At 55.2% G+C, this 24,600-nt stretch overlaps 1 protein-coding gene across 1 annotated transcript; it reads left to right on the forward strand.

Moving 5' to 3' along the window:
* ASPM (assembly factor for spindle microtubules) lies at positions 1–23,376 on the forward strand. Its single transcript, XM_090263182.1, has 25 exons — positions 1–243; positions 893–1,036; positions 1,197–2,685; positions 3,455–3,559; positions 4,118–4,264; positions 5,348–5,593; positions 5,826–5,893; positions 7,742–7,883; positions 8,265–8,395; positions 8,798–8,973; positions 9,443–9,588; positions 9,666–9,751; positions 10,163–10,381; positions 11,454–11,661; positions 11,758–11,903; positions 12,008–12,136; positions 13,853–14,047; positions 15,122–19,120; positions 19,254–19,403; positions 20,159–20,350; positions 20,820–21,012; positions 21,144–21,298; positions 21,967–22,143; positions 22,590–22,759; positions 23,124–23,376. The coding sequence occupies exons 1-25, from the start codon at positions 1–3 to the stop codon at positions 23,227–23,229; spliced, it is 9,162 nt and encodes a 3,053-aa protein (XP_090119308.1). The 3' UTR covers positions 23,230–23,376.
* Positions 23,377–24,600: the final 1,224 nt, after the last annotated feature.

The raw sequence follows: 24,600 nt of genomic DNA on the forward strand, positions 1-24,600 counted from the left end.
ATGGCGACGCGGCGAGGCCGCCGGGACGCGAGCCCCCCGCAGCCGCGGTCGCCGCCGGTGCTGACGCTCAGCCACTTCTGCCCCCGGCCGTTCCTGTGCTTCGGGGACGTGCGCCCGGGCGCGTCGCGGACGCTGCCGCTCGCCCTGCTCAACCCCAACGCCGAGGCGGCCGCCGTGACGCTGCCGCGCTGCCCCGCCGCCGAGCGGGGCTTCCAGGTGTGGCCGCGCGCCTTCGCGCTGCAGGTGGGTGTGCGGGCCGCGCGGGGCCGCGCCGGGGCGGGAGCCGGGGGGGGGAGCTGCGGGCCGCAGAGCGCGCTGCGGACGCGGGGGGCCTCGGGGGCGCGGCCGGGCCCTTCCGTGCGCTCCGGGGACGTTCGGGGCCCGCGACTCCGGGCCCGGGGAGGCGGGAGGGGGGAGGGGGCGCGGGGCGGGCCGGGGGCGGGGACCGCTCGGGGGCGCGCGTGCGCAGGGCGTCCTCGCAGCATCTCCGCAGCCTTTGAAAAGCGCTTTTGTGACTTCGTGATGAAAAGTCTTCTCTATGCGACCTAGGACTACTATACGTATTCTAAGGAAGTGGAAATAAGTCACTAAAATTAAAAACAACACTGATAACCAAAAATGATTTGGAGATTCTTCCATTGCTTTACTTACAATGAAGATTTTATTAAAATTGTATTTTGCTCTGAACCTTGTTATTGCTAGTAGCTTTTTTCATAATAATAAAATGGGATAGGTTAGGAAAATGTATCTGCCTTAACTGTGATTATGGTGCAGAGTGTTGGTGCCTAACAATTATCAATCCTGTTCTGTCGTCTAAGCTGCATACAGTGGATTTTGGTTATTACGCACCATTTACTATTAAAGTAATTTTAAAATGGTCTTTTCATTATAGCCTAAGGAAAAAATTGTTATTTCTGTGAACTGGACACCATTGAAAGAAGGCCGAGTAAGAGAGATTCTGACATTTCTCGTAAATGGTATTCTGAAGCATGAAGTTATTTTACTAGGAAATGCTGAAGAGCCCAAAAAGAAAAAGGTAATAACTGTTCATCACTCTGTGATTTACTCTAAGAAAATAATATGTAAAACAGTTTTGCTAACACGCTTGAAGTAACATACCTAAAATTTCTTACTCATTACTTATTGCAATATCCATAGCCATCAACTTAATTTGTATGTTTTGCTTATTTGGACAGAGGAGTCTTTGGGATAGCATTCATAAGAAGAAAGTTTCGGCCTCGTCAAGTCGTAAGAAGAGGATATCAAATATTCAAAATGTTAATAAAACGTTTAATGTTCCCCCGAAAGTTGACAGAGTTAGGAGCCCGTTACAGGCTTGTGAAAATCTGGGGAGGAGTGAAGGCTGTTCCCCGACAGAAGACAATTCTTTAATCCTTGAAGAGAATAAAATACCCATTTCACCAATCAGCCCCACTTTCACCGAATCCCATGGGGAGGCTTGCCTGCCCCTCTGTGCCCGTCGGTCCACTGCCTACACATCGCTCCACGCACCTGAGAATGGGGACCTGGGGACCTTAGAAGGTGCTGGCGTATCCAGAATTTTTAATGAGAAAATCGTAACTGAAAGTTCCCTGAACTCCATCAATAACATTAATGGCCACATTGAAGACGATAGAAAACTCATTCTCAACCCAAACTGTTCTTCTACTTTGAGCATCACCCAAAGCCACGGAAATTTTCTAAGTCCAGATTCTTTTCTAAAGAATAGCCATGCAGCTAATAATGAACTAAAATCAATGCCATGTATTTCATCAGATACATTTCTGAAAGAGAATTCGGGGCCCTTGCATTTGGAGTCAATAACTGTCCGTGAAGTTTATCAGACAATTTTAAGTCCGGATTCTTTCATAAAGGATAATTATGGACTAAATCAGGAGGTAGAATCAGAATCAGTGAATCCAATTCTGTCCCCAAATCAATTTGTGAAAGACAATGTGTATATATCTATATCTCAACAAACATGTAAATTATCACCGTTATCAAAAGAAAATTCTCAGGCCTCACAGCTTCCCCAAGGGCTGAGAAAAAATGGAGTTTTACTGTGTATTCCTGAATGTCAGGGGTCAGACTCTCCCGAAGTGATTTTTGAAGAACCTAAATCTTTAGAAATGAAGCCAAATGGTTGCAGTTTTACGAAACAAAATCCACCTAAATTTTCTGCAGTTGGGGGTATTTCTGGTTATAGGCACAATACCCAGCTTAAGAGACGCCCCATCCTTTCGGCGACGGTCACTAAGCCGAAGCCCCCCTGTACCAGAGAAAACAAAGCTGAGACCGGCAAACCGAAGGCGAGAAGATGTCTCTGCAGTGTAGCAGGTGGATGTGAAAAAATAACAGGTAGCGTAGAAGAGCAGGATGCTTTCCATGCTTACCTTCCGGTCATAGAGCCAGCGGTGAGGCAATCTGGGAGCCCCCAAAAAGGACCAAACCCTTCCTCCAAGACGGCTTCCGTTGCCCGTAAAAGAAAGAGCGAGGGGAACGAGGAGGGTGCAGACGTGGTGGCTGTTGTGACAGAACACACAGAAGTACAGGAAAGAAAAAGATTCCATTTTTCTCCTGTGGAGGAGTCCAAGGCATCGACGGCTAAGAAAACAAAAAAGGTGGTCACGCCCGTCTCCAGACATCTCGGCAACAGAGAGAAACTAACCCTCGGGAAGAAAGCAGGTGAGTTGTCTATAAAACTAGTGAATGTTTACTTAGAGAAGGGCGTATTTTCTGTTACTTTTGGGTCATAAATTTGCTGTTGAGAAGCTCGAATTAACATCCACTCTTCAGTTACCCAGGTGCTTAGTGGAAGGACCAAGGGAGCGTGGGGCTGGGTTCTGAAGCAGTTGTGACCTTGTTCTTATTTAAATCTCGATGCTTTTGTTGTCATGACTTCTGATGTTGTAAAATTATTGTGTTCAGATACCTTCATTACTGAATTTTTGAGCCCCCCTGCCCCAAGTTTTGGACCCAGGGGGGCACTTTACTTTCGTCACCTTAGCCGAGGAAGGCCCAGGGAAGTGCCTGGCCCCCTTACTACCGCCCCAGGGAATGCAGGACAGGGTTTTGCTACCCCATGCTCCTGGAGACATTATGCTGCCTCAGCCAACAATTAGGATAAGGTGCGCCCCAGACACATGCATCCTTTGGGGAGAACCTCGTTGCCCTTCCCACACTCGTGGCCCTACTGTCGCCAGCGCAGGACCAGCCAAGACTCACCCCATCGCGCCCTTTCCCCTCGGACAGCCTTGTGGTCCGGGCACACTGGTAGTTAGGTGGTGATCTGTACGTTTGGTGGCCCACAGCGTCCCAGCACGGTGCCCGGGGCTCTGTGCTTTTGCTGAGTGGGGGGGATTGTGGGGAACCCAAGTTTTAACTTGGAAACGGCTCCTTCAGTGAAGTTATTTCCCTTTTTAATGCTGTTATTCTGCTTTATAATTTATCTTAGATCCTTTAGCATACAAAACTCCTAACTCTAAGACAACCAGAAGGACAAAACGCATTGTTCCTGTGGCCCAGTCGCATCTGACCTTCATAAAAGCACTGAAAACAGGCAAGTGTCTCTTGTCGTCCCGTCTGTGAGAAGCTGGCAGTGAGTGTTGGGGACTGTGTTTCAGATGCAAACGCGGGGACACTTCTGCTGAGCAGAAGCCTGGACGACTGTTAGAGTCTGTGTTCCCGTATCAGTCAGAGGTGTTCTCAGGCTTGCCTGACCCGGACTCACTGCCACGTGGCGTTTTTAAATGCCCAGGAGGTGCTCCTGCCTTTCCCTTTTCACTTTTTGGTTTGCTTGTTTTGTTTAAAAAAAAATCAGTTTGGCATTTATTGTATCTTTTCCGTTTTTCCCAGTTAATCCCCTTATACCCTCTCCCGCCTCCCCTCCCCTCCCCCGCACTCGGCACACTGTTGTGCGCATCCACCAGTCCTTTTTCTTTTTGATCGATCCCTGTTGATTGCATTTCGTGCCCCAGAGTGCGTCCTGCCATTCCCAGCGAGTCCTGGGCAGGCAGATACTGTCGTAGGCCTCTGCTGGTAAACATGGCCTCGTGCTATAGGTTATACAGCGACTTACAGGGCGGTCTCTCACGCAATAACCCGACCCTGTCCTCAGACATTCCTAGACACCCGATGCCATTTGCTGCCAAAAACATGTTCTACGATGAGCGCTGGATGGAGAAGCAGCAGCAGGGGTTCACGTGGTGGCTGAACTTCCTGTTAACCCCCGACGACCTCACCGTGAACACCAGCGTGTCGGAAGGTAAACGTCCGCGTCAGTGTAAGTCAGATCGTGCCCTGGCTTTGGCAGGTGGGGCGTCGCACGCACTTCCCCTTGGTCAGCTGTGTGCGCGTTGTTACTGTGCACGGCACGGCGCACTGATTTATTGGCGTAGACGCTAGAGATGGTGTCGGTGAGACTGCAGGGACTCCTGGACTGCACGTGCGGGACCGGGCGTGGCCCTCCTCCTCCTCGTTCGCCACGTCAGCCGAAGCCACTTCTGGAGCAATTATTTTCATGCCTATTCAGTGTCATGCCGACGCGCGGCTGCGGGGAGATCCGGTGCAGAGTCGTCTACACTGATGAGGTGTCACGTCTTGGAGGACAGATTCGTCGTGTGTGGCCTTATCACCGCGGCACATTGTCCCCGCCTTCTTCCTCTCCTACCAGGCAGCTTGGTTCCGACATCTGTAGGCAGGCGGTGGAGTTAGGAGCTCCCTCCCAGGGCTGGTCCTGGAGAGGACCCGTGTAGAAGACAGGAGACCTGCTGTCCTCCCCGCACCTGAGGGGCTTTCTCCTGAGGGAGACCAGAGCCCCGCGCTGCCGCTCTCCCAGAGATTACAGGGGCCAGGTCACCGAGTCACGATACGGAAAAACCCTCTACGCACTTAAGTGGTGGCACCTCCTGGTCGCTAAGGTCACTTTTATTGCAAAGTCAACAGCCTGTGAGAAAAAGTGTGTTAGATAGGAATTCAGATCGCATTTTAAAGTGTAAAGAATTTAAAGATCACCATCCTTTGGAGCTTACTTTTTAATTTATGAAGAGCCTTTTCCCTGATCTGGGCTTGAGGAGGTGGTGTTTGGACTGGGGCGTGTGGCCGAGAATGGGAGTGGTAGCCAGGCCCAGGCCCCCTTTGCAGGTGGAGCCCACGGAGGCAGTGACAGGTTTGCCTCGGGTGCTGAGCGAGAGGGACGCCTCATTTGAGGTGGAAGAGAGGAGAGCAGGAGAGGACGGGGCGCGGAGCAGATTCCGTGTTGGCCCAACAGAATTGCCTTTGTTGCTGGGTTTAACGCGTGTATCAGTCTTGTTTACCCAGAGCCGTTCTTAATTCTGTTCTGCTGCAGTAAACGCTGCCACCCTGCTGCTGGGGGCGGAGAGTCAGCACAAACTGAGCGTGCCCAAAGCGCCCACCAAGGACGAGATGTCCCTCCGCGCCTACACGGCCCGCTGCAGGCTGAACAGGCTGCGTCGCGCCGCCTGCCGCCTGTTCACTTCCGAGAAGATGGTGAAAGCCATCAAAAAGCTGGAGATCGAAATTGAAGCCAGGCGGCTCCTTGTTCGGAAGGACAGGCACCTCTGGAAGGATGTGGGTAAGGAGATCGTGCAGGTGTTGGGATGATTTCTTTCCCAACACGGAGATCTGCTCTTTTGGAGTTAAAGGCTTTGCATCCTGCAGTCTAAATATCATAGCTGTCTGAGCGGAAGTATAGTTTATTTAGATTCACTCATTTCATGTAAGTGATAATCTGTTCTCCCCACTGGTTTCTCTCCGTGAAATTTGTTCACCGTGGCCTGAGCTTCCCTGCCTTTTCCTGGTTGCAGGAGAGCGGCAGAAGGTTCTGAACTGGCTGCTGTCTTACAACCCTCTGTGGCTGCGGATCGGCCTCGAGGTGAGTGCACCTGTCGGCCGTCGGGGAGAGTCCGCCTTCCTAATGAATACGGTTCCACTTGTGAGGTCACTTGGGCCGCTGAATAGATCTTTTGGTTTAAAGTGAACGGCCCTTTAATGAACGCTCATTACGTAAGTAGACTATGCTGATGTATTAGTGCCATTTAACTTTATAGTAATTTTTTTGTTCGTTTCTTAAATATGTTTATATAAACTGGTACTAGGTATGATATCAAGTATAGTAAGCTCTTTTTTGAGCATTCACAGATGACAAAGTAGACTTTTCAAAATGCGCTTTCTAATTGAAACCTTTATAAAACCCACTGAGGCATGTGCTGCTGTTCCCACGTCACTGACGAGACGGAGGCTGAGGTGACAGGGACTTGCCGGGTGCCAGGGCGAGTCAGGACCAAGTCTCTGCCCATCTGGCGCGTGTGGCCGTTCTGAACGCTGCTCCTAAAACTGTCATCCCGGCTTGAGTTTCTCCCGTGGGTCATGGCTCAGTAATATTTAGAATGTTAGAACTGATTGCATTAGGAGACATTGATAGTTGACTGTGAAACAATATGCCTTTGTTTAAAATAGCCCCTGCCGTTCACTGGTATGACTTTGTATGTTTTAAGGCCTTTTCCTCTGTCGCGTAGGAGGCTCTGTTCTCCAGTTTACTGCAGACTTTGGAACAGAACGCTCTTTGGGACTGGAAGGGATCTTTAAATAATCCGGCTTTTCTTTACCAAGACACTGAGGCCTAGAGGGAGCAAATGACAAGTGCATTAGTGTCACGTAACTTGATAGTGTCCTTGCTGAGATTTCTTATTTTAATTCATTTTTTAATTGCATTGAAATTCAGTTTCTGATTTCTTCAGTGAAAGGTTAGTGAGAAGAATCACCTGTCAGACCATTCGGGGGCCTCAGCCCTGAAGACCCTCCCTGTTTGGGATGGAGCTTTCGGTGGCAGAGGGAGAAAGCGGGGGAGGGAGAAGCCTCGCGGTGCCCGGGGGCCCCTCTGCTGCAGTGGAGGTGTCCCCTCCACCCACGTTTTGCTACCCAAACCACACCAGCTGGCCGGACCTGAGGGAGGCAGGGATGTCTTTTCTCCCCCAAGAGACTCCCAGAAGTCCATGGCCGTCGGTGGGGACGTGTGACCCCTTGCAGGGGCGGGAGGCAGGGCTGAGTGACTGTGAACGAAGCGTTGTGCCCACCCCCCGTCCCCCAGCAGGGCTCTGGGTGTGCCCTGGGGGTTTTACCAAAGCATCACGGGCCACACTGCGTACGCTGGCAAGTATTGATGCTCTTCCAGGGGTTCGTTCCTGTAGTTTGTCAAGGTCAGGTTACAGGAAATAATTTTTTTTGTTTCATTTTTCCTAATTGCTTTAAAAATCATAACACAGTGGTGTTAAACTGATTTCATCCTTAAATCATTCATTATGAACAGCTCTGTACTTAGATTATTATTACCTTAGGTGGATTGCAGATGGTTTTTACCTTACCTGTTAGAATATTGAGAATACTTATGTTACCATTTATCTTCAGGATATAGTTCATGGGACAGTTATACTTTAATTGAACAGCATGTCTACGTCGGAGAGCTCTCTAACCCTGAAGGAAGAAAATTAGAATACAAGGATTGCCTGGCAGCGTATTTTAAAGACTTTATGTTGGTCCTGCGCCCTCATCTTCTCCCTTGTGAGGCGCGTGTCCCGCACACGCCAGAGATGCACGGAAGTTGCCCTTCCAGCTCGCCGCGGCTGCCTGACCGGCCTCCGGGCCCCGCAGAGCGCCCCGCCCCCCTTTGCCCCTTGCTTCCCCGAGGCGGCCCGGCCCTGACGGGGCTCTGCTTTCCTCCCAGACCGTATTCGGAGAGCTCATCGCTTTGGAAGACAACAGCGATGTCACGGGGATGGCTGTGTTCATTCTGCACCGCCTGCTCTGGAACCCCGATATCGCCGCCGAGTACAGACACCCCTCCGTCCCTCACCTGTACCGGGACGGTGAGCAGCTCCGCCGGCCCAGCCCCCGCATGCTCTTCGCTCCGGGCGTCGCAGGGGCTGCTTCTCCTCGCCGTCTCTGCGCGTTTACCTGCCGCAGAGACCAGTGCGAACCGCCCGTCCTCCTCCCTGTCGGACCCACCGCTGCCTCCACGTGGCCCTGGAACTGGTTTCACGGGGCTGTCGTGTCCCTCCCTCCGCCATCTGCGGGGCTGCAGGCGGCCCCTGGGGTGGGGTGGGGTGGGGTGCGGCCTCGGGAGGCCCTGGGCGGGCCTGGGTCTGCGTGCGGCTCTTCCCTCCTTCCCAGCGCGTGGTTATCGCCGTCTCAAGGGGAAGGTGCTCTCCCGCCGTTCACCTGCTGTGCTTTTCTGTGCTTTCTTTAAGGTCACGAAGAAGCTTTGTCTAAGTTTACACTGAAAAAGTTGTTGTTGCTGGTTTGCTTCCTTGATTATGCCAAGCTCTCCAGACTCATTGACCATGACCCCTGTCTCTTCTGTAAGGACGCAGAGTTCAAGGTACGGGGTGCGTTTCCTGCTTCAGGCTGCGTGTCACAGCCGGGGCTTCTGCTTGCTCGGGCTGCGTATGTTTCCTCCCCAGAGAGCGTCGGTTTCCCAGGGAACCGAGCTCCGGGGCGGAGCCGGAGGCGTCTCTGGCTCGTCCCGGGGGCTCCCACGCGCTCCAGCACAGCCCTGCGCTTGGCTTTGGGGACGAACAGCCCGTGCTTCTGCGGAATCAGTTTGTGCGGGACTTTCTTTCCTAATTCAGTACATGAGCAGATCGGTGCTAGCTTTTAGTGTGTTATTAATCAAGAGCAAATTTTTATCAGTTCTACGTGTACAGAATGATTTAAAGGATACTTTCTTTGTAAACAGAGTGATGCTATTGGAACATAACACCTGCGACTTGTGTCTCCATAGGCCAGTAAAGACCTTCTTCTGGCTTTTTCACGCGACTTTCTGAGCGGTGAAGGGGACCTCTCCCGCCACCTTAGCTTGCTGGGGTTACCCGTCACGCACGTCCAGACACCGTTTGATGAGTTTGACTTTGCAGTTACTAATCTCGCTGTGGATTTGCAGTGCGGGGTGCGCCTTGTGTAAGTAGGAGGAATACAATGGTTTTATTTAGCAACGGACTAGAAGTTTCTGGAGAACTTTTTTTCTCCTGTGTTTACACAGTTGTTGTTGCTATTTCATGTAGTGAAATGAATTTAGGGTGAAGACATCGGACTGGATACCTGCAACGCTTTTGGGAAAGGGGGGTCCATTTTGGGCCTAGACACCTGGCTCCTCTCCGCGGTGTCCTCCCTGGCCACACGTGACCGGGGCTCGTCCCCGTGTGCATTTGTTTTCCCACGCGCGTTCCTTGAGCCCACGCCCCGGCCCACTCGGAGAAGCGGCTGCGTGCCGCCGGGGGAGCCGCAGGGCCGGGGGTGGTAGCGTCTGTGTAGCCCGGGGCCCTCTTAGTGGGGGTTGTGCGGGCGGCCGCGCTATGGAAACGAAGTGCGTTCTTCGTGGGCGCTCTGCCGTAACAGTCGCGTCTGAAATCCCTTCCGCGTTTGTCAGGCGAGCCGTGGAGCTGCTCACGCGGGACTGGGGCCTCTCACGGCGACTCCGGGTCCCTGCCGTAAGCCGCCTTCAGAAGCTGCACAATGTGGACGTGGCCCTGCAGGCCCTCCGGGCCCGAGGCGTCCCGCTGCAGGACGAGCAGGGTAAGCCAGGGCCGCCTCCCGCCCTCCGGGAGCCCCGGGCTCCTGTGCGGTGCTCAGGGCCCGCCTTCCCTCTGCAGGCCGCGCCATCCTGCCCAAGGACGTGGTGGACAGGCACAGGGAGAAGACGCTCGCCCTGCTTTGGAAAATGGCGCTGGCTTTCCAGGTACTCGGCACATTCTGCCCTTCCTGTCTCCCTATGCCGGACAGAGACTGACAGTGATAACTGACACTTGCGAGACGTGGTCTTGTCCCAGGAGCTGTGACAACTGCTTCACATTTATTCCACTTTAAACTCCCCGCCCCCCATTCCTCCAAGGTGGGTGCTGTCACCACCCACAGGGGGGGAAACTGAGGGGACAGGTCGCATCACGGGCAGGAGGTGGCGACAAGATGGGAACCCAGGCGCGTGTGGCTGGGGTCCCGGGACTTAGCCACTGCACGTCCCGTCACGTCCACGGAGACTTGTTTGCCATAAAAAAACAGAAGGCTAACTTCTGCGGCTTAAAAACAGCCGATCAAATGGTATGTAGTCCCTTTACAGAGCAGAAATATTTCTTCTTTCTTTGTGTTTCAGGTGGATATTTCTGTTAATTCAGACCAGTTAAAAGAAGAGATCGACTTTTTAAGATGCAGCTGGCATCGGAAGAGAACGTCTGCACCCTCACGCGGCCAGGCCGCCGCCTGCCGGGAGGGGATGGACACGCGGCCGCGGGGCACCCCCGTGCAGCACGGCGAGAGCACCGAGCTGCTGATGGAGTGGGTGAACGCCGTCTGCGCCTTCTACTGCAAACCGGTGAGCGTCGGTGCCTCTGTTCGGCCCAGGAGTTTAAGTGAATCTTGGCTGAAGCCGGTTAAACTCAGTGCATCAGTTCCATTTTGGCATTTCTTAAATAGTTGTGCGTTTCTGTGTAAGCAGACTTCTCCAGGGCGTGAAGGCAGTGTCATAGCCCGACGTCACCCATTGTATGAGTCATGGTCATCGTATGTATCACTAAGAGAGAAAAGTGTCCTCGTTGGGGGGGTTCACAGGACACCCTTGCACAGAAATGGGGCACTGAAGGGTCGCATGTCATGATAAAGGTCAGTGCAGACAAGCCCACCAGCAGGACAGACAACAGAACCTCTTCACCAGGAAGAGCGTCGAGGAAGGAAAAGCCTAAGTGGAGTCGTAAAATGATACACCCGTCAGAGCGAACGCGTGGGAGTGAGCTGGGCTGACCCACCCGAAATGTAATAGCTGCGGAGGGAAGTAAAACGCGAAAACCGATGCAGAGGGCCTGTGACTCACACGGTGAACTGTTCCACCGTGAACCTGTCTGTTAGAAAAACTGGGCAGTAGGCGGACGGCCTTCTGTGTCCTGTGTGAGAACCAGAGGCCTCCCCAAGGCTCTGGGGAGGCTGTTCACGCCTTCCCCCGAACCCCAGGGCTGCTGGCCGTCCTTGGCTCGCGGCCGAGGGCCCCCGCCGCCTCCACCCTCCCGCGGCTGCCTCTCGGCGGGCCTGTCCCGGGGTCTCTCCTTTGCTTGAGAAGAGTGCCGCCTGTGTCAGCCCGCCCTGCTCCCGCGTGGGCTCGTCTTAAGGAAGGAGACCTGCAGTGTCCCTCTGTCGGAAGAACGCCACACTGCGGCTCTGGGAAGGCCGTGAGTTTTGGACGGTCGCAGTCCCACGCAGTGCAATCATGTAGTCAGAGTCTGTGTTTGGAAGCGGTAACGCCTTCCCCCTGAGCACGGACTGTGTGCGGTGCTGCACTGGGTGGTGGGGGCGGTGAGTGGGGTCTTAGCTGTCGGAAGGCTGGGCGGGCGACACACTGGCAGGGTCTCTGTTGTCCTCTGAATACAGCAGGTCCCTCTCCCGGACCCCCCCAGGTGGAGAACTTCACAGTGTCCTTCTCAGACGGCCGCGTGCTCTGCTACCTGATCCACCACTACCAGCCCTGCTACGTGCCCGTGGACGCCATCCGTCAGCGGACCACTCAGACCGTGGGGTGCGCGCAGACCGGCTCCGTGGTCCTGGACTCATCGTCCGAGTCTGAGCAGAGCGGCCTGGACTTGTCTCCGACGGCACTCGAGCACGGTCCGTCCCTCCCGGCTGCTCAGTCTCTCAGACCTGGGCCGCGCCGCGTCTGGCTGTGGCCCAGAGCCGTCTGATCGCCCTTTCTTCCCGGCACAGCAGGCGCCGGCCCGGAACTGCACAGGGAGCTCCTGGAGAACGAGCGGGGGAACTTTGAGCTGGTCAGGTCCGCAGTCCGAGACCTTGGCGGAGTCCCTGCGATGATCTGCCACTCAGACATGTCCAACACGATTCCGGACGAGAAGGTACGCCTGGGAGGGGCGGCTCCGCGGCCGCGGAGACGTCAGCGTGTCAGGAGATGGTGGCCGGCTAGTCCGTGCCGCCGTGTCCACCCTTCGTTCCCTCCTAGGTGGTCCTCACCTTCCTGTCGTTCCTCTGCGCGCGGCTCCTGGACCTGCGCCGAGAGGCCCGGGCTGCGCGGCGCATCCAGGCGGCGTGGAGAGCGCACCGGCTGAAGCTGCACCTGCGCCGCCACCAGGTACGCCCGCGACGCCAAAGCGAGGTGCTGGCCGGGGTCCTTGACCTGCTCCCCGCTGCTCCCCGATGTGGTTTCACATTTTACCCGGGTTTGAAATGCTGGAGGAAATTGCAACCACCTTGTGGGCTTTACGTGGGGGGGGGGCGGCTGTTTCTGCTGACCCCTGGCGTGTCCTTCCTCCCCCGCAGTCGGCCGTGGGTCAGTGGCAGGGCCTGTCCACTGTGTGCGGCTGTGCATGGGGACGGGGTGCCTGGCTCGGCGCGCCCCTCCCTCCTCCTGGAGCCACAAGGGCAGTCAGCGTGGTGGGGTTTTTAAAGGAATGAAATCTCTCTTTTCCGCAGATTGTCTTTGTGTTTAAGTTACTCAGATATTGACTGCAGAGGTTTTTTAGCTCTTTTGCTGGTGGGCCTTCTTTTCTGGGCTTATTTCTGTGGTCCAAGGAGCGGAAGTTCCCCCTCATGAAGACCCTGGCTTCTCCCCTCCCCCCACGCGACCACGCTGCTCTGTCCTGTAGTCGTACCGGGACGGCCGGCCACACCTGCTCACTTGGCGTCTGGAACATGAAGCCCCAGGGCCCCTCTGTGTTCCAGCAGGAATCGGACAGGCTAGTGAGCACGGAAACACTGCCCCAGGAGAGCTGTTCTCCCGGCTCTGCGCCCGCCTTCACGGCGCGGCCGCAGTGCGTGTGAGCTGTCTGCGGAGGCACCGCGGCTCAAGCCCTCCGTGACCAGGAAGCCTGGCCAGCGGCCAGTTCCCTGATGGATGACAGATTTCCCGAGGTCCCCTGACACGCCACCTCGCGGTCCGTCCTGCTAGCGAGCGGGCGCAAACCCCAACGCAAAGACAGCCCTTGTGTTTGCTGTGTGTCTGGGCACAGGAAACATGACGTGGCCACGCGCTGGCCCAGCAGCAGCGCAGGATTCAAGCGATGATGGGCAGGCCGACTTAGAGACGGGGGGCGGCTGCCGGCACGGGGGCCTCGTGTCTGTTCACGTTGCTGGTGTTTGTAGTGATCCGTGTACTTTCCGTCCGGAGCTCCCCTCCTGTCGCAGACAGTGGCTTCGGGGTGGTTTGCTGGCGGCCGAGAAGTCCTTCAAACGGCGAGTTCTCTCTTCCCTCCGCCTGGTGGGCCTGGGCTGCCCCGGCCCTTGGAGGTTTCCCTCCAGTGCTGCTTCAGAATTTTTTCTAAGACAGTAGGTGCGCCCTTTTATTTCCACCTGGATTTTCTTTGTAATTATGGCGAAGAACACAGATCATGAAATTGGCCGTCTTACCTGTTTTTAAGTGCACCGTTGAGCAGCTTCACAGGGGTACTGATTATGTGGTAGAGGCTTATCATCTTGTTGGACGTAATTCTTCAGCCTGATTTTAGAATCGTCTGGTCTTTTCCTCATGCAGCGAGTGACCCGATATGTGACCATCACTGTGTGTTTCAGTCCACGGATTTCCATTTTCCTTTGTGAGAGTGGCCGTCTGATCCCTTCCCTAGGGGATGTGTTCCCAGACTGAAGCCGCCAGCAACTGGTTAGAATTACGTAGCAAGCAGACTCTGTGCTGAGCCACCCGGGCACGGCCGGCCGTCCTGACAGTGACGGGACGTTCTGGGGGTGGGGTGAGGTGGGGGGTGTGTTTTAGTTCCAGGATCGATTTGGTGAATATGTAACATGATTTTCTGACAAATAATTTAGGGTCTCAAGTGAGTGTTTCTTTTTTTAGGAGAGAGACAGAGCTGCGAGAATAATCCAGTCAGCTGTCATCAATTTCCTAACCAAACGGCGTTTGGAAAAGGAGGCCCGTGCAGCGCTGGTCATTCAGAAGAACTGGCGGAGGTTTTCACAACAGAGGAAGCTGTTGAACTTAAAAAAGGAAAAGCTAGAAAAAATTCATAGCAAGGCAGCATTAATTATTCAGGTATAGCACCTGCAGTTTTTGAATTTAAAGTGTTCTGATGACATTTTAAGGAAGAAAGTGAAATATGATAGTTCTAACTTATCGTAATTTAGGTTTCCACATTTTATCTAGTACTTACAGGCTCTGCTTTGTGTCTTTTCTGGGAACCCCGGAAACTTTTCTTCTGGGATAAGTGTGCACGCTTCCTCTCTAGCCTGCTTAGGTGCCACTTAAAACTAGTCTGTAGCAGACCTATGTTACTTCTCTAGTAAAAAAAAAAGTTAAATGTGATTACTGTATGTAGTAGACATTACTTCCATCAATACATTAGTTTCTGACGTCAGGTTCTGTTTTGATAACGTCAGAGAGGTGCGCTGTTTCACCGACCCTGTTTCAATGCTGTGGATCATGCGAGGGACGAGGCTCTTGTTTGTATGAAGCGGCCTACCCTCCTTCCCAGGCGTCTGCACCATTTTCAAGAGACGGTCCATTTACCACGTCTTGCATCTTTTCAGAATTCTACTTGTTAACCATGTATCTACAATTTCTATATTTGGGAAAAGGAAGCCATTTAATCCTGAGGGAAATCATGACTGAGAGTGATCTGGCTCCCTCAGGCCTCAGACCCCTGTGTTTATGTCGTCAGGCCCACCCTGGGACAGCGCAGGGTCCCTCCCACACATGGCCCGCGGTCTTTATGGGACAGACGGGCAACCTCGGGGAGAGGGGCAGCACAGGGGGCAGAGGTGTGTTCTTAGGAAGTTGCGTGGCATCTATTACTAGGTAGTGGAATATTCTGATCGTTTTATTTTGACTCTTCTAAAAGATATTCTAATATAAAGTTGCTTTTACTCCTTACATCTCTGGAATACAAAAGCAATCTAAATATTTGGGTTGAGGCAAGGATTTCTGAATTGGTGATCGCGGTAGCAATGTAGAAACTAAACTACAAACAAAAGAGACAAATATGTTTTTCAAAAGTATATTGTTTTTAATGTATTTTAATCAAAAAGTTAAAAGAGGTAATACACTCGAATATGTTAAGTATACAAAGTTACGTCTCTTCCGCTCTCTGTTCTTTCTTACCTCTTGCAGAGACATTGGAGAAGATACGCCGCTAGAAAAAATTTTCTGAAATTGAAAAAGTGTGCAGTCCTCCTGCAATCGAGGATAAGAATGAAAATTGCTGTTGCTTCTTACAAGCGACGTGTGTGGGCGACCGTCACAATTCAGAGGCGCTGGCGCGCTTGTGTGAGAGGAAGACAGGAGCAGCAGAGGTACCAAAGGCTCCGATCCTCGTGTCTGGTGCTCCAGTCTGCGTGCCGGAGGCGGCAGCGCCGTCGGCTGCGGTCCCAGAGCAAAGCTGCGGTGACCCTGCAGAGGGCTTTCCGGGAGTGGCGCGTCAGGAGGCGGGCTCGGGAAGAGAGCGCTGCCACCGTCCTCCAGTCCTGGTTCCGGAGGCACAGAGAACGCCGGAGGTACTGTCACACCAGGTCTTGCGTCATCATCATTCAGACAAGATTCCGGTGCTTCCGAGCCCAGAAGTTATATAGAAGGAAACGGGAGTCCGTCGTGGCCATCCAGACGCGCTGGCGCGCCCACCTGAAGGGGAGGAAGGAGCTCAGCGACTACCTGCGGAAGCGGGCCGCGGCCATCCACATCCAGGCGCGCTGGAGGACAAGCCGGGCCAGGCTGCGGTTCCTGAGCCTTAGGAGCGCGGCGGTCGCTCTGCAGGCTGCGTGCAGAGGGTGGCGGGCCAGGAAGGCGCTTCGTCGCACCCTCGCCGCCGCCGTGAGGATTCAGTCGTGCTACCGAGCGTACGTCGCCAGGAGAAGCTTCCTGCGCCTGAAGCACGCTGCGGTGACGCTGCAGTCCGTCGTCAGGATGAGGCAGGCTCGTCAGCGGTACCTGCGTCTGCGCGCGGCCATGCTGTTCGTGCAGCGGAGGTACCGGTCGCTGGGCACGGCCGCGCGGCAGCGGGACGCGTACCGGCAGGTGCGGCAGCGCTTTGTGCGGCTGCAGGCCCTGGCCCGTGGGCACCTGGTCCGCGCGCGCGTGCGGCTGCAGAGGAGGGCGGCCGTTTCGCTGCAGGCTTATTTCAGGATGAGGGCGACGCGGCTGAAATACCTGAAAATGCGGAAAGCCGCCCTCGTCATCCAGGGCCACTACCGTGCACACCGAGCGCGGGCCCGTCACAGGAGGGAGCGGCAAGCCCAGAGGGCCGCGACCTGTTTGCAGGCGGCCTACAGAGGCCACCGCGTGCGCCGGCTGCTGCGCCAGCGGGCTCTGGCCGCTCTGAGAATCCAGCGTGCGCTCCGCGGCCACAGGGCCAGGACGGAGTACCGGCGTGTGCTTCGGGCCGCCGTCCGGATTCAGAGGTGGTACCGGGCGTGCCGGGCGCGCCGTGGGCCGCGGACACAGTTTCTGCGGACGAGGGCGGCGGTGCTCGCTCTGCAGTCCGCGTACCGCGGCTGGAAGGCGCGCGCGCAGCTCCGCAGGGAGCACCGGGCGGCGGTGACCATTCAGGCTGCGTTCAGGATGGCCCGGGGCCGGGAGCGGTTCCGACGGCTGAGAACGGCCGCGCTGCTCGTGCAGAGACGCTGGAGGGCGCGGGCCGCGGGGAGGAAGCAGCGGGCGGCGTACGCTCGGCTCCGGCAGGCCGCGCTCACCCTTCAGTCCACCTGGAGGGGCAGGACAGCGAGGAGTCAGATCCAGAAGCGACACGCGTGTGCTGTGCTCATCCAGTCCTACTACAGGATGCACGCGCAGCGCCGCCAGTGGCGGGCCGTGAGAAAGGCCGCCCGCGTGATTCAGAGCCGCTACCGGGCCTGCCGTCGGGGAAGGCGGCAGCAGCTGTTGTATGCGAAGACCAGGGCCGCCGTCCTGGTGCTGCAGTCTGCGTACCGAAGGGCGAGAGGGCGGAGGAGAGCGCAGGCGCGCGGCGAGGCGGCGGCCACCATCCAGGCCGCATACAGAGCCTACAGAGCCAGGAAGAGCTACGCGGCCTGCAGGGCCTCGGCCGTCGCCATTCAGAGGTGGTACCGGCGTGTCAGGATGGCACACGGCCAGCGCGAGGACTATCTCCAGTTAAAGAAGGCAGCAACCAGAGTGCAGGCCGCTTATCGGGGTGTGAGGGTCAGAAGACACATTCGACGTATGCACATGGCGGCCACTCTGATTAAAGCCACGTTTAAAATGCATCTGTGCAGAACGAGGTACCGAGAAATGAGAATGGCCGCCCTCGTCATCCAAGCCCAGTTCAGGGCCCGTGGTCGTGGCAGAGCCCAGCGTGCACGGTACTTGGCGGTTCTGAAAGCTGCGCGTGTTCTCCAGGCACGTTTCCGGGCAGCGAGGGTTAGGCAGACCTTCAGGAAGATTCAGGCGGCCGCGGTGGTCATCCAGGCCTGCTACCGGCGGCACAGGCAGCGGACGCGCTTCCGGAAGTTAGAGGCGGCTGCAACGACAGTGCAGCGCAGGTACCGGGCGCTGAGGGCCCGGGACGAGCAGTGTCAAAGGTACGCGCAGTTAAGGCGCGCCGTGATTCGCACGCAGGCCGCCTTCAGGGGCAGGAGAGCCAGGAGACAGTTACGAGTTATGCACGCGGCCGCGGCGCTCATTCAGAGGAGGTTCAGAGCGCTCACGCTGAGACGGAGGTTCCTCTCTCTCCGGAAAACTGCCGTTTGGGTCCAGAGGAAGTACCGGGCCAGGGTTCGCGCAAAGCGTCACTTGCAGTCCCTACGGTTCCAAGAGGCAGCGGTGACCATCCAGTCGTCGTTCAGGAGCTGGGTGGTAAGGAGGAGGCTGCAGGAGATGCGCGCGGCCGCCACAGTCATCCAGGCCGCGTTCCGAATGTGCAGAGCGCGCACCAGCTTCCAGGCCTTGAGACGCGCGGCGGTCCTGACGCAGCGGCGCTACCGGGCACGCAGGGTCGCGAAGCTGCAGGGAGACGGGCAGCGGTTACAGGAGCGGCACGGGGCCACCGCCCTCATCCAGGGCGCCCACGGCACGCACGGGCAGCGCGTCCTCTGTCGGAAGGTCCAGCGGGCGACCGAGGTGACGCACGAGGAACGCAGAGCGGAGAGAACGGAGGCTCCTGAGCCCGGCGCCCTCACCGAAGCCGCAGCCTGGGATCAGGCGGGCTCTGCGGACGTGGCCGCAGGGACGCAGGGTCAGGAGCGACATCGGGCTGCCCTTGTGGTTCAGAGGCACTTCCGAGCCTTCCGAGAAAGGCAGCGTTACCTCCGCTTGCGAGCAGCCGTGGTGTTTGTGCAGCGGAGACACCGAGCGCTCGCCGCAGCGTGCGCCCAGGCCACCCCGCGTCTCCCAGCTGCTCACAGAGACTCTCGGGAGCAGGGACACAGCGGGGCCGGGTACCTGGCTGCAGACCGCACTCAGCCCTTAGGCGCGATGCGCCCAGCCCACGCCGCTCGCCAGGCCCAGAGAAGCGCACCCGCCGTGCAGAGGTCCTGCGGGCCGCCTGCCCAAGCGACGGCGTCTGTGCCCGCTGTTCCGGCTGCGTGTCGGGGCCTCAAAGATAGACTGGACTTGGACAACGTCCCGCAGGAAGAGGTGGCAGCCTCCGCCGGTGGACCCGCCTCCTCCTGGGGCGCGGCTGGAGCTGGACGGGAAGCTGCTCGGAGCTTGGCGTGCGGGCCCCACAGGGGCTCCGAGTTTCCTCCACTTCCTGGTTCCCGGGCCGTGGGGGGTCACGCCCAAAGCCCGGCTGCGGCGGCCGCTCCACGCGCTCCTGGGACGATGGCCGCAGCAGCTGTGGACCCGCAGCAGTGGGCCGCCCTGCGAGTTCAGTCCTTCCTGCGGATGGCTGCGTGCCGCAGGCGGTTTGTCCAGCAGAGAAGGGCCGCGGTCACGCTGCAGCGGTCCCTCCGGGCGCTGTGGGCCAGAAGGCAGTTCTTGCTGCGGCGGCAGGCAGCGGGGGTCTTGCAGACTCGCCTCCGAGCCTCGTTGTCTGCACAGCGTGAGAGACGGGTGTACGTGCGGATGCGGAGCAGCGCCATCACCATTCAGGCCGGAGCGAGAGGGTTTCTGCAGAGACGGAGGTTGCAGGAGATGAAAGCGGGCTCCTCGGCCACGCAGGTATTTACTGAGCTCGAGGTTTTAATGTGGACGTGCTAATGACTAATGATGTGATTGACACTGAGGACATACAGAAGTAAACACTGACAGTCTTGAGTTAGATACTTGTTCATCAACATTTTTCCTCCTGCAGATATCAGAACAGGGTGCCCCGACGCGGCTGCTTCGCTTCACGGCGGCTGCGCGGCAGCACCTGTCGGCGCTCAGGATCCAAAGAGCCTACAGACGGCACGTGGCCGTGAGGAACGCCAGGACCCACCTGCCCGCGGTCGTCTGCATTCAGGTGGCCTCTGCAGGGACGCGGTGGGGCACCGTTTCTGTTACACGTTTGGTGTTTAATAAATAACTCCCAAGTGCATCATGCTAAGGTTATATAATGCTCAGCTTCTTGCCGTCCAGCTGTTAGGGAGATTTGATGGGTTAGGAAGGGGTTGGGGTTTTTACGGCGCAGGAGTGGAACCATGAGTGCCCCTCTGCAGTGACAGCGCTCATTTGCGCCCCTGCTAGTGACGTCTGAGGGGGCCTGTGTCCCTGCGTCCGCGCCCATACCCGGCAGTGGTGGATCTCCTGATGTTTGCCAGTGGATGAACGGCAAAGGACACATTCTTATCTGTGTGTCGTGTCCTTTCTTAAGTAGATATACTTTGCCCGTTTCTCTGTCGGGTATTCCTTTTTTTTAATGCTTTATCGGAGTTCTTTATATATTCTGCGTGCGAATCCTGTGTGTATATGTTAATACGTTTATACAGACAGTGCTGAGTCAGGACACACGCTGCAGAGTGACACACGTGGCATGATAGGACAGAGATTGTGAGGCAAAGGCCGTGGTGCCCGGGGCTGAGTGAGACGCGCCCGCCCTCCGCGGGGCCTGGCAGGGTTGCCCCGAGGGGCGGGGACGCGGTGCCCCTGAGTGGGGCCGCCTGGCCCTTCCCGTGTTCTTTTAGAGTGAAACGTTCCGTTTCAGTTAGGTCCATGTGCATATATGTAATTATTTACTTTGAAAAAAACTAAAGGAACATCTTCATGTGTTTTAAGCAGAGATGGTTTCGGTCAAGACTGCAGCTGAGGAGGCTCATGCAGATTCGCCGCAGCGTCATCCGCATCAGCCGCGAGGCCCAGGCGCTCCGGCGGCGGCGGCACCGGGCCGCGGCGGTGATCCAGGCCGCCGTGCGCCGCTTCCTCCTCCGCAGGAGGCAGGAGAGGTTGAAGAACGGGGTCATTAAAATTCAGGTAACTGGAAATATTATGACTTTAGTTCAGGACTGTGGTTGGCAATTCATGTGTATGAAATACAACATTTTGAAAACAGTCACATATATTTTAAAAAGCTGAGGTTAGCCAATAGAATAAGTCATGAATACTAAGCTACCATAACTTAATTGCTATACCCTTTGTAAGTTTTTCTTTTCCAGATTTCCTGGAGGAAATTCATGTTTGAGAGATAAAAAAAGTATATTAGCAGTTTGCATAGAGGTTAAATATCTGGTCAGGACTGACCTTCGGTTTATGTGCAGGACTATGAATGTATTTTAGAGAAACTGATTTAGCTATTTCTTAGAAGCTGAAATGAGGTGTTAGTTGCAAAGCACTTGATTGTATCACGTAAATTTACTGAAGACACTTATTTCGTGGAAATAAATGTAGATAAGTTCAGAGCATCACGGCTGTCGTCTTTAAGTGACAGTGTTCTGTCCCGAAGGCTCTGTGGAGAGGCTACTCCTGGCGGAAGAGGAGCGATTGTGCAGAAGTGAGAGCCGTTCGCAGGAGTCTTCAGGTTGTTAACAGGGAGGTTCGCGAGGAGGACAAACTGCACAGGAGAGCAGCGCTGGGCCTTCACCACCTCCTGGCGTACCGGCACCTGTCTGCTGTCCTTGAGGCGCTGAGGCACCTGGGTCAGTCTGTGTTCCAGCCACGTCGGCGGGAGGTCGCCAGTGCGCGTGACCGTGACTGCAGGCGAGGCCCGGGGGCGCTGGGGCTGCCCTCACCCTGGTGCTGAGGGCTCACCTCTCTGTCCCCCTTTCAGAGGTGGTGACTAGACTGTCCCCACTTTGCTGCGAGCACATGGCCCAGAGTGCAGCCATCTCGAAGGTGTTGGTCCTGATCCGGAGCTGCAACCGCAGCGTGCCCTGCATGGACGTCATCAGCTACGCTGTGCAGGTCCTGCTTAACGTGGCCAAGGTACGTCTCTGCGTCAGGGGTGACGTCTTCCCTGGTCCGGAGGTCTGGCGGGGCCAGTTAAGTGTCTGCTTGCTCGTCACTAGAACATGGGTCCCAAGTTAAGACCCATTTATGTGCGAGAGTCTTAGGGGAGAAGAGGTTTAATCTGTTAACATGACTATTCAAGAAGCCCTCATAGTTGGGGGTTTTATTTCTCACGTCTTTGTAATCTTAATAGCAATGATTGCTAGCATTGGTTGAGTACTGTGTTTCAGGCTCATTCGGAGCCAGGGGCCTGTGCTTGACAGCAAGCTCCCCTGGGTGACAGGTTGGATTTGCCTTTGTCACTGTCTCGCCTGGCACGGAGAAGTTACCTTTGTCCGGAGATGCTCTCACTGCAGGCTTGTTTTTACTGACTTCAGGGCGTTCACTTTCAGAGGTTTTACATGTGACTCACTTTTGGGTGGAATTTTGAGGTAGGTGGAGAAGAGAAAAATTAAAATGCAGATATGCCTATAAGATGGATTCAGAACTGAAAGTAATGTCAAAAGTCCTTTTATTGACTCTTTGGCACCTGCTGCAGATGGTGCAAAAATTTGGCTCTAAGCATTCTTATTTTTTTTGGTCAGGTTGGTCCTAAGAATACATGTGATTATGATAACCTTTAATCTCGTTCTGTTCTCTCCAAGTACGAGAAAACGACGTCCGCGGTTTACGAAGCAGACAATTGTGTGGAGACCCTGATGGAGCTCCTGCAGATGTACCGGGAAAAGCCGGGTGACAAGGTCGCAGACAAGAGCAGAAGCATCTTCACCAAAACGTGTTGTCTGTTGGCTGTTTTACTGAAGGCGACAAGCCGGGCCTCTGTGAGTCCAGCGCTGCTGGTTTAAGTCTTCCTGTCGCTGGCTTCCGGGTGCAGAATGGATTTGGGGGTGTAGGTTGGATGCAGGGGTGCTACCGAGCAAAGGGGCGAGCACAGGCCTGTGTGGCCCAGGCGGGAGGTTGTCCTGCAGCGAGGGCTGCGTGGCTGCAAACAGCTACATTCACGGGACTTGGTCACTGATTCTGATATTTGTCTTTTTACTCAGTTAAGTGTACAATTTTTGAATATTTGCCTTTTTTATAATTGTCTTACAAATTAGTTTATAATTCAAACCAATCTAACTTATGAACTTTGAGGGCTTAGTTTTTGGTTGTTGAAAGTTCACAAGTTTACTGCATGCTGTTTGTTTATTAGGCTTGATTTTGGCGGCATAGAAGGAAGCAAAGTTTACTTCTTACTCGCTTAGTCAGTGTGCCCTTTCTTTCTCAGGAGGTCCGGAGCAGGCCCAAAGTGGTTGACTGTGTTCACAGTATCTACAGACTTACAGCTCGTAAACACAGATCAAATGCTGAAAGAGTGCCGTATAAACACACCAGGGGTGCTTCTGTGAGCATGCCCTCTGTGCCCGAAACACCTGTGAGAACCAGGACGGTGTCACGGTGAGCAGGAAGGGGGGTGGGGGTGTGCGCGGGGGCACAGTGACAGTGGGGCTGCCGCCATTTTGACCACGGGGGTGTGGAAGTCACTGAGAACAGTGGCAGGAGCCCGAGAGGACTGAGACCCACGTGTGCAAAGTACGAAGCGCAGGGTTTGGTGAATGGCCAGAGGCAGCGGGGGAGCTCAGTGGCCTGCGCTGGTCACAGGAGCCGGGGTCCCCTGTCAGGACGGACGGCTTCGTCACGCTGGAGCCTGTTGTCAGGGACGCGGTGGGCTGAGCGGTAGCCACGCCTGAGATTAGACACGACGTGGTGGCTCCTGCGGGCGCAGAGTGTCATTTATGCACGACCTTGATTCTCTTCCCAGACTTCAGCCCGACTGGGTGTTGAGACGGGACAGCGCGGGGGAGGTCACAGACCCCCTGCAGGCTCTTCAGATGGTGATGGACGCCCTCGGCCTTCTCTCTCAGTAGGACGTCAGCGTCTTCTGTGTGCGGCGCGCAGACGTGTGCGCGCGGACCTTGAGTGTGTAAAGTGTGCCTTTTTTTGTAGAACTTCTAGTCTGCTTTTGTGTTAACATTTAAAAATACATGTACCAAATAAACTTTTTATATTTGTCATCGTTTCTGTTATTAATAGTTTTATGCGTGTAAGAAACTAATGTTCCTAAAATGATTATAACACTGTTATTCGTGTCTATTAGCTTGAAACATGGTGTTAGTGTGAATATCATCCTGTTCCTGAAGGGCATAGAGTAGTTTATTGGCTGTCTTACAGGTAAATCGAGGAGTTTCTCTAACACTGATGTTGGAAATGTAAGATGCTGCCAAGGCACAGCGGATAAGAAGCTAAGGTACAGACCCCAGGAAAGGCTTACCGACAGCGTCCCCATCTGTCTCCTGGCCTGACCGGACTGTCCCCACAGGCAGGGAGGCCCCTAGGGAAACTAAGCACTGGAGACCCTCACCTCGGACTGATCGGCGTCCCCATGGGACCGGGAAGGACCGTGGAATTGCTTTGAGCGGACACTTGTCACCTGCCACAGCCCTGAGATGATCTTGTGGGGTAACAAACCGATTTTCTGTACTTCGGGGTCACGGTCTCAGCACTGAGCCCGTCTGGTTCCCGGACAGAGCCTCATTCTCATGGCTGAGAGCTGAGAGGACCCTGAAGTCCGTCTGTAAACGGAAGCCCTAAAAATCTGTACCTGACAAAATCAGTAGGAGCTAAAAATGTAGAGATCGTGTAAGCACTTAATGTACTAATTTTTTAGAATAAGAATTAAGCCTAATTAGTCTGAAATTGCCTGGGATTTAGCTAGGACAGATTAAAAAATCATATTGGCATATTAAAAAGTACACTGAAATTAAACGGGGTGAGTTTGTCATCGCTCTTTTTCTCCCTTCAGTCACGGGGTTCAGGCACCCCCGGCATCAGCGTTCCCCAAACACTGTTCTGTCCGCTCTCTTGCACGTCCCACGGCTTCAGCGCAGACTCTGTTTATGGGGCAGGTTGCATGGCCACGATGTCAGTGACCAGCGCCGATCCTCAGCGGCAGGCACCGCCAGCGAGCATCTGCGCAGGACGCGTTCCTCCAGTTCCACGCGCGGGCACATGGTTTCCAGATGCTCAAGGTTTTGCTGCTGTTGAAATTCAGACAGAAAGTCTCACCGTTTTACATAACGGCCTCTATGTTCATGCAGAACATGTGTCCCAACCTCGCGTGCCAAATCCGCATCGGGACTCTACGCCTCCCGGGAGGCTGCGTGTGTGCGTGTTGGTGGCGGGCCCGGCTGGAGGAGTCACGGGCCCTTTGACTGTAGAACGAGCCATTCTCTACAGTG

Source organism: Furipterus horrens, unplaced genomic scaffold, assembly GCF_987537825.1.
Source record: "Furipterus horrens unplaced genomic scaffold, mFurHor1.1.pri manual_scaffold_15, whole genome shotgun sequence".
Classification (NCBI taxonomy): domain Eukaryota; kingdom Metazoa; phylum Chordata; class Mammalia; order Chiroptera; family Furipteridae; genus Furipterus; species Furipterus horrens.

What these genes read in the sequence shown, in the direction of transcription:
- ASPM (XM_090263182.1), top strand. Translation starts at nt 1, where the DNA reads ATGGCGACGCGGCGAGGCCGCCGGGACGCGAGCCCCCCGCAGCCGCGG. An exon ending in GTAAGGACGCAGAGTTCAAG is followed by an intron (nt 8,396 to 8,797) that starts GTACGGGGTGCG and finishes GTGTCTCCATAG; the next exon opens with GCCAGTAAAGACCTTCTTCT. An exon ending in CGGGCTCCTCGGCCACGCAG is followed by an intron (nt 19,121 to 19,253) that starts GTATTTACTGAG and finishes TTCCTCCTGCAG; the next exon opens with ATATCAGAACAGGGTGCCCC.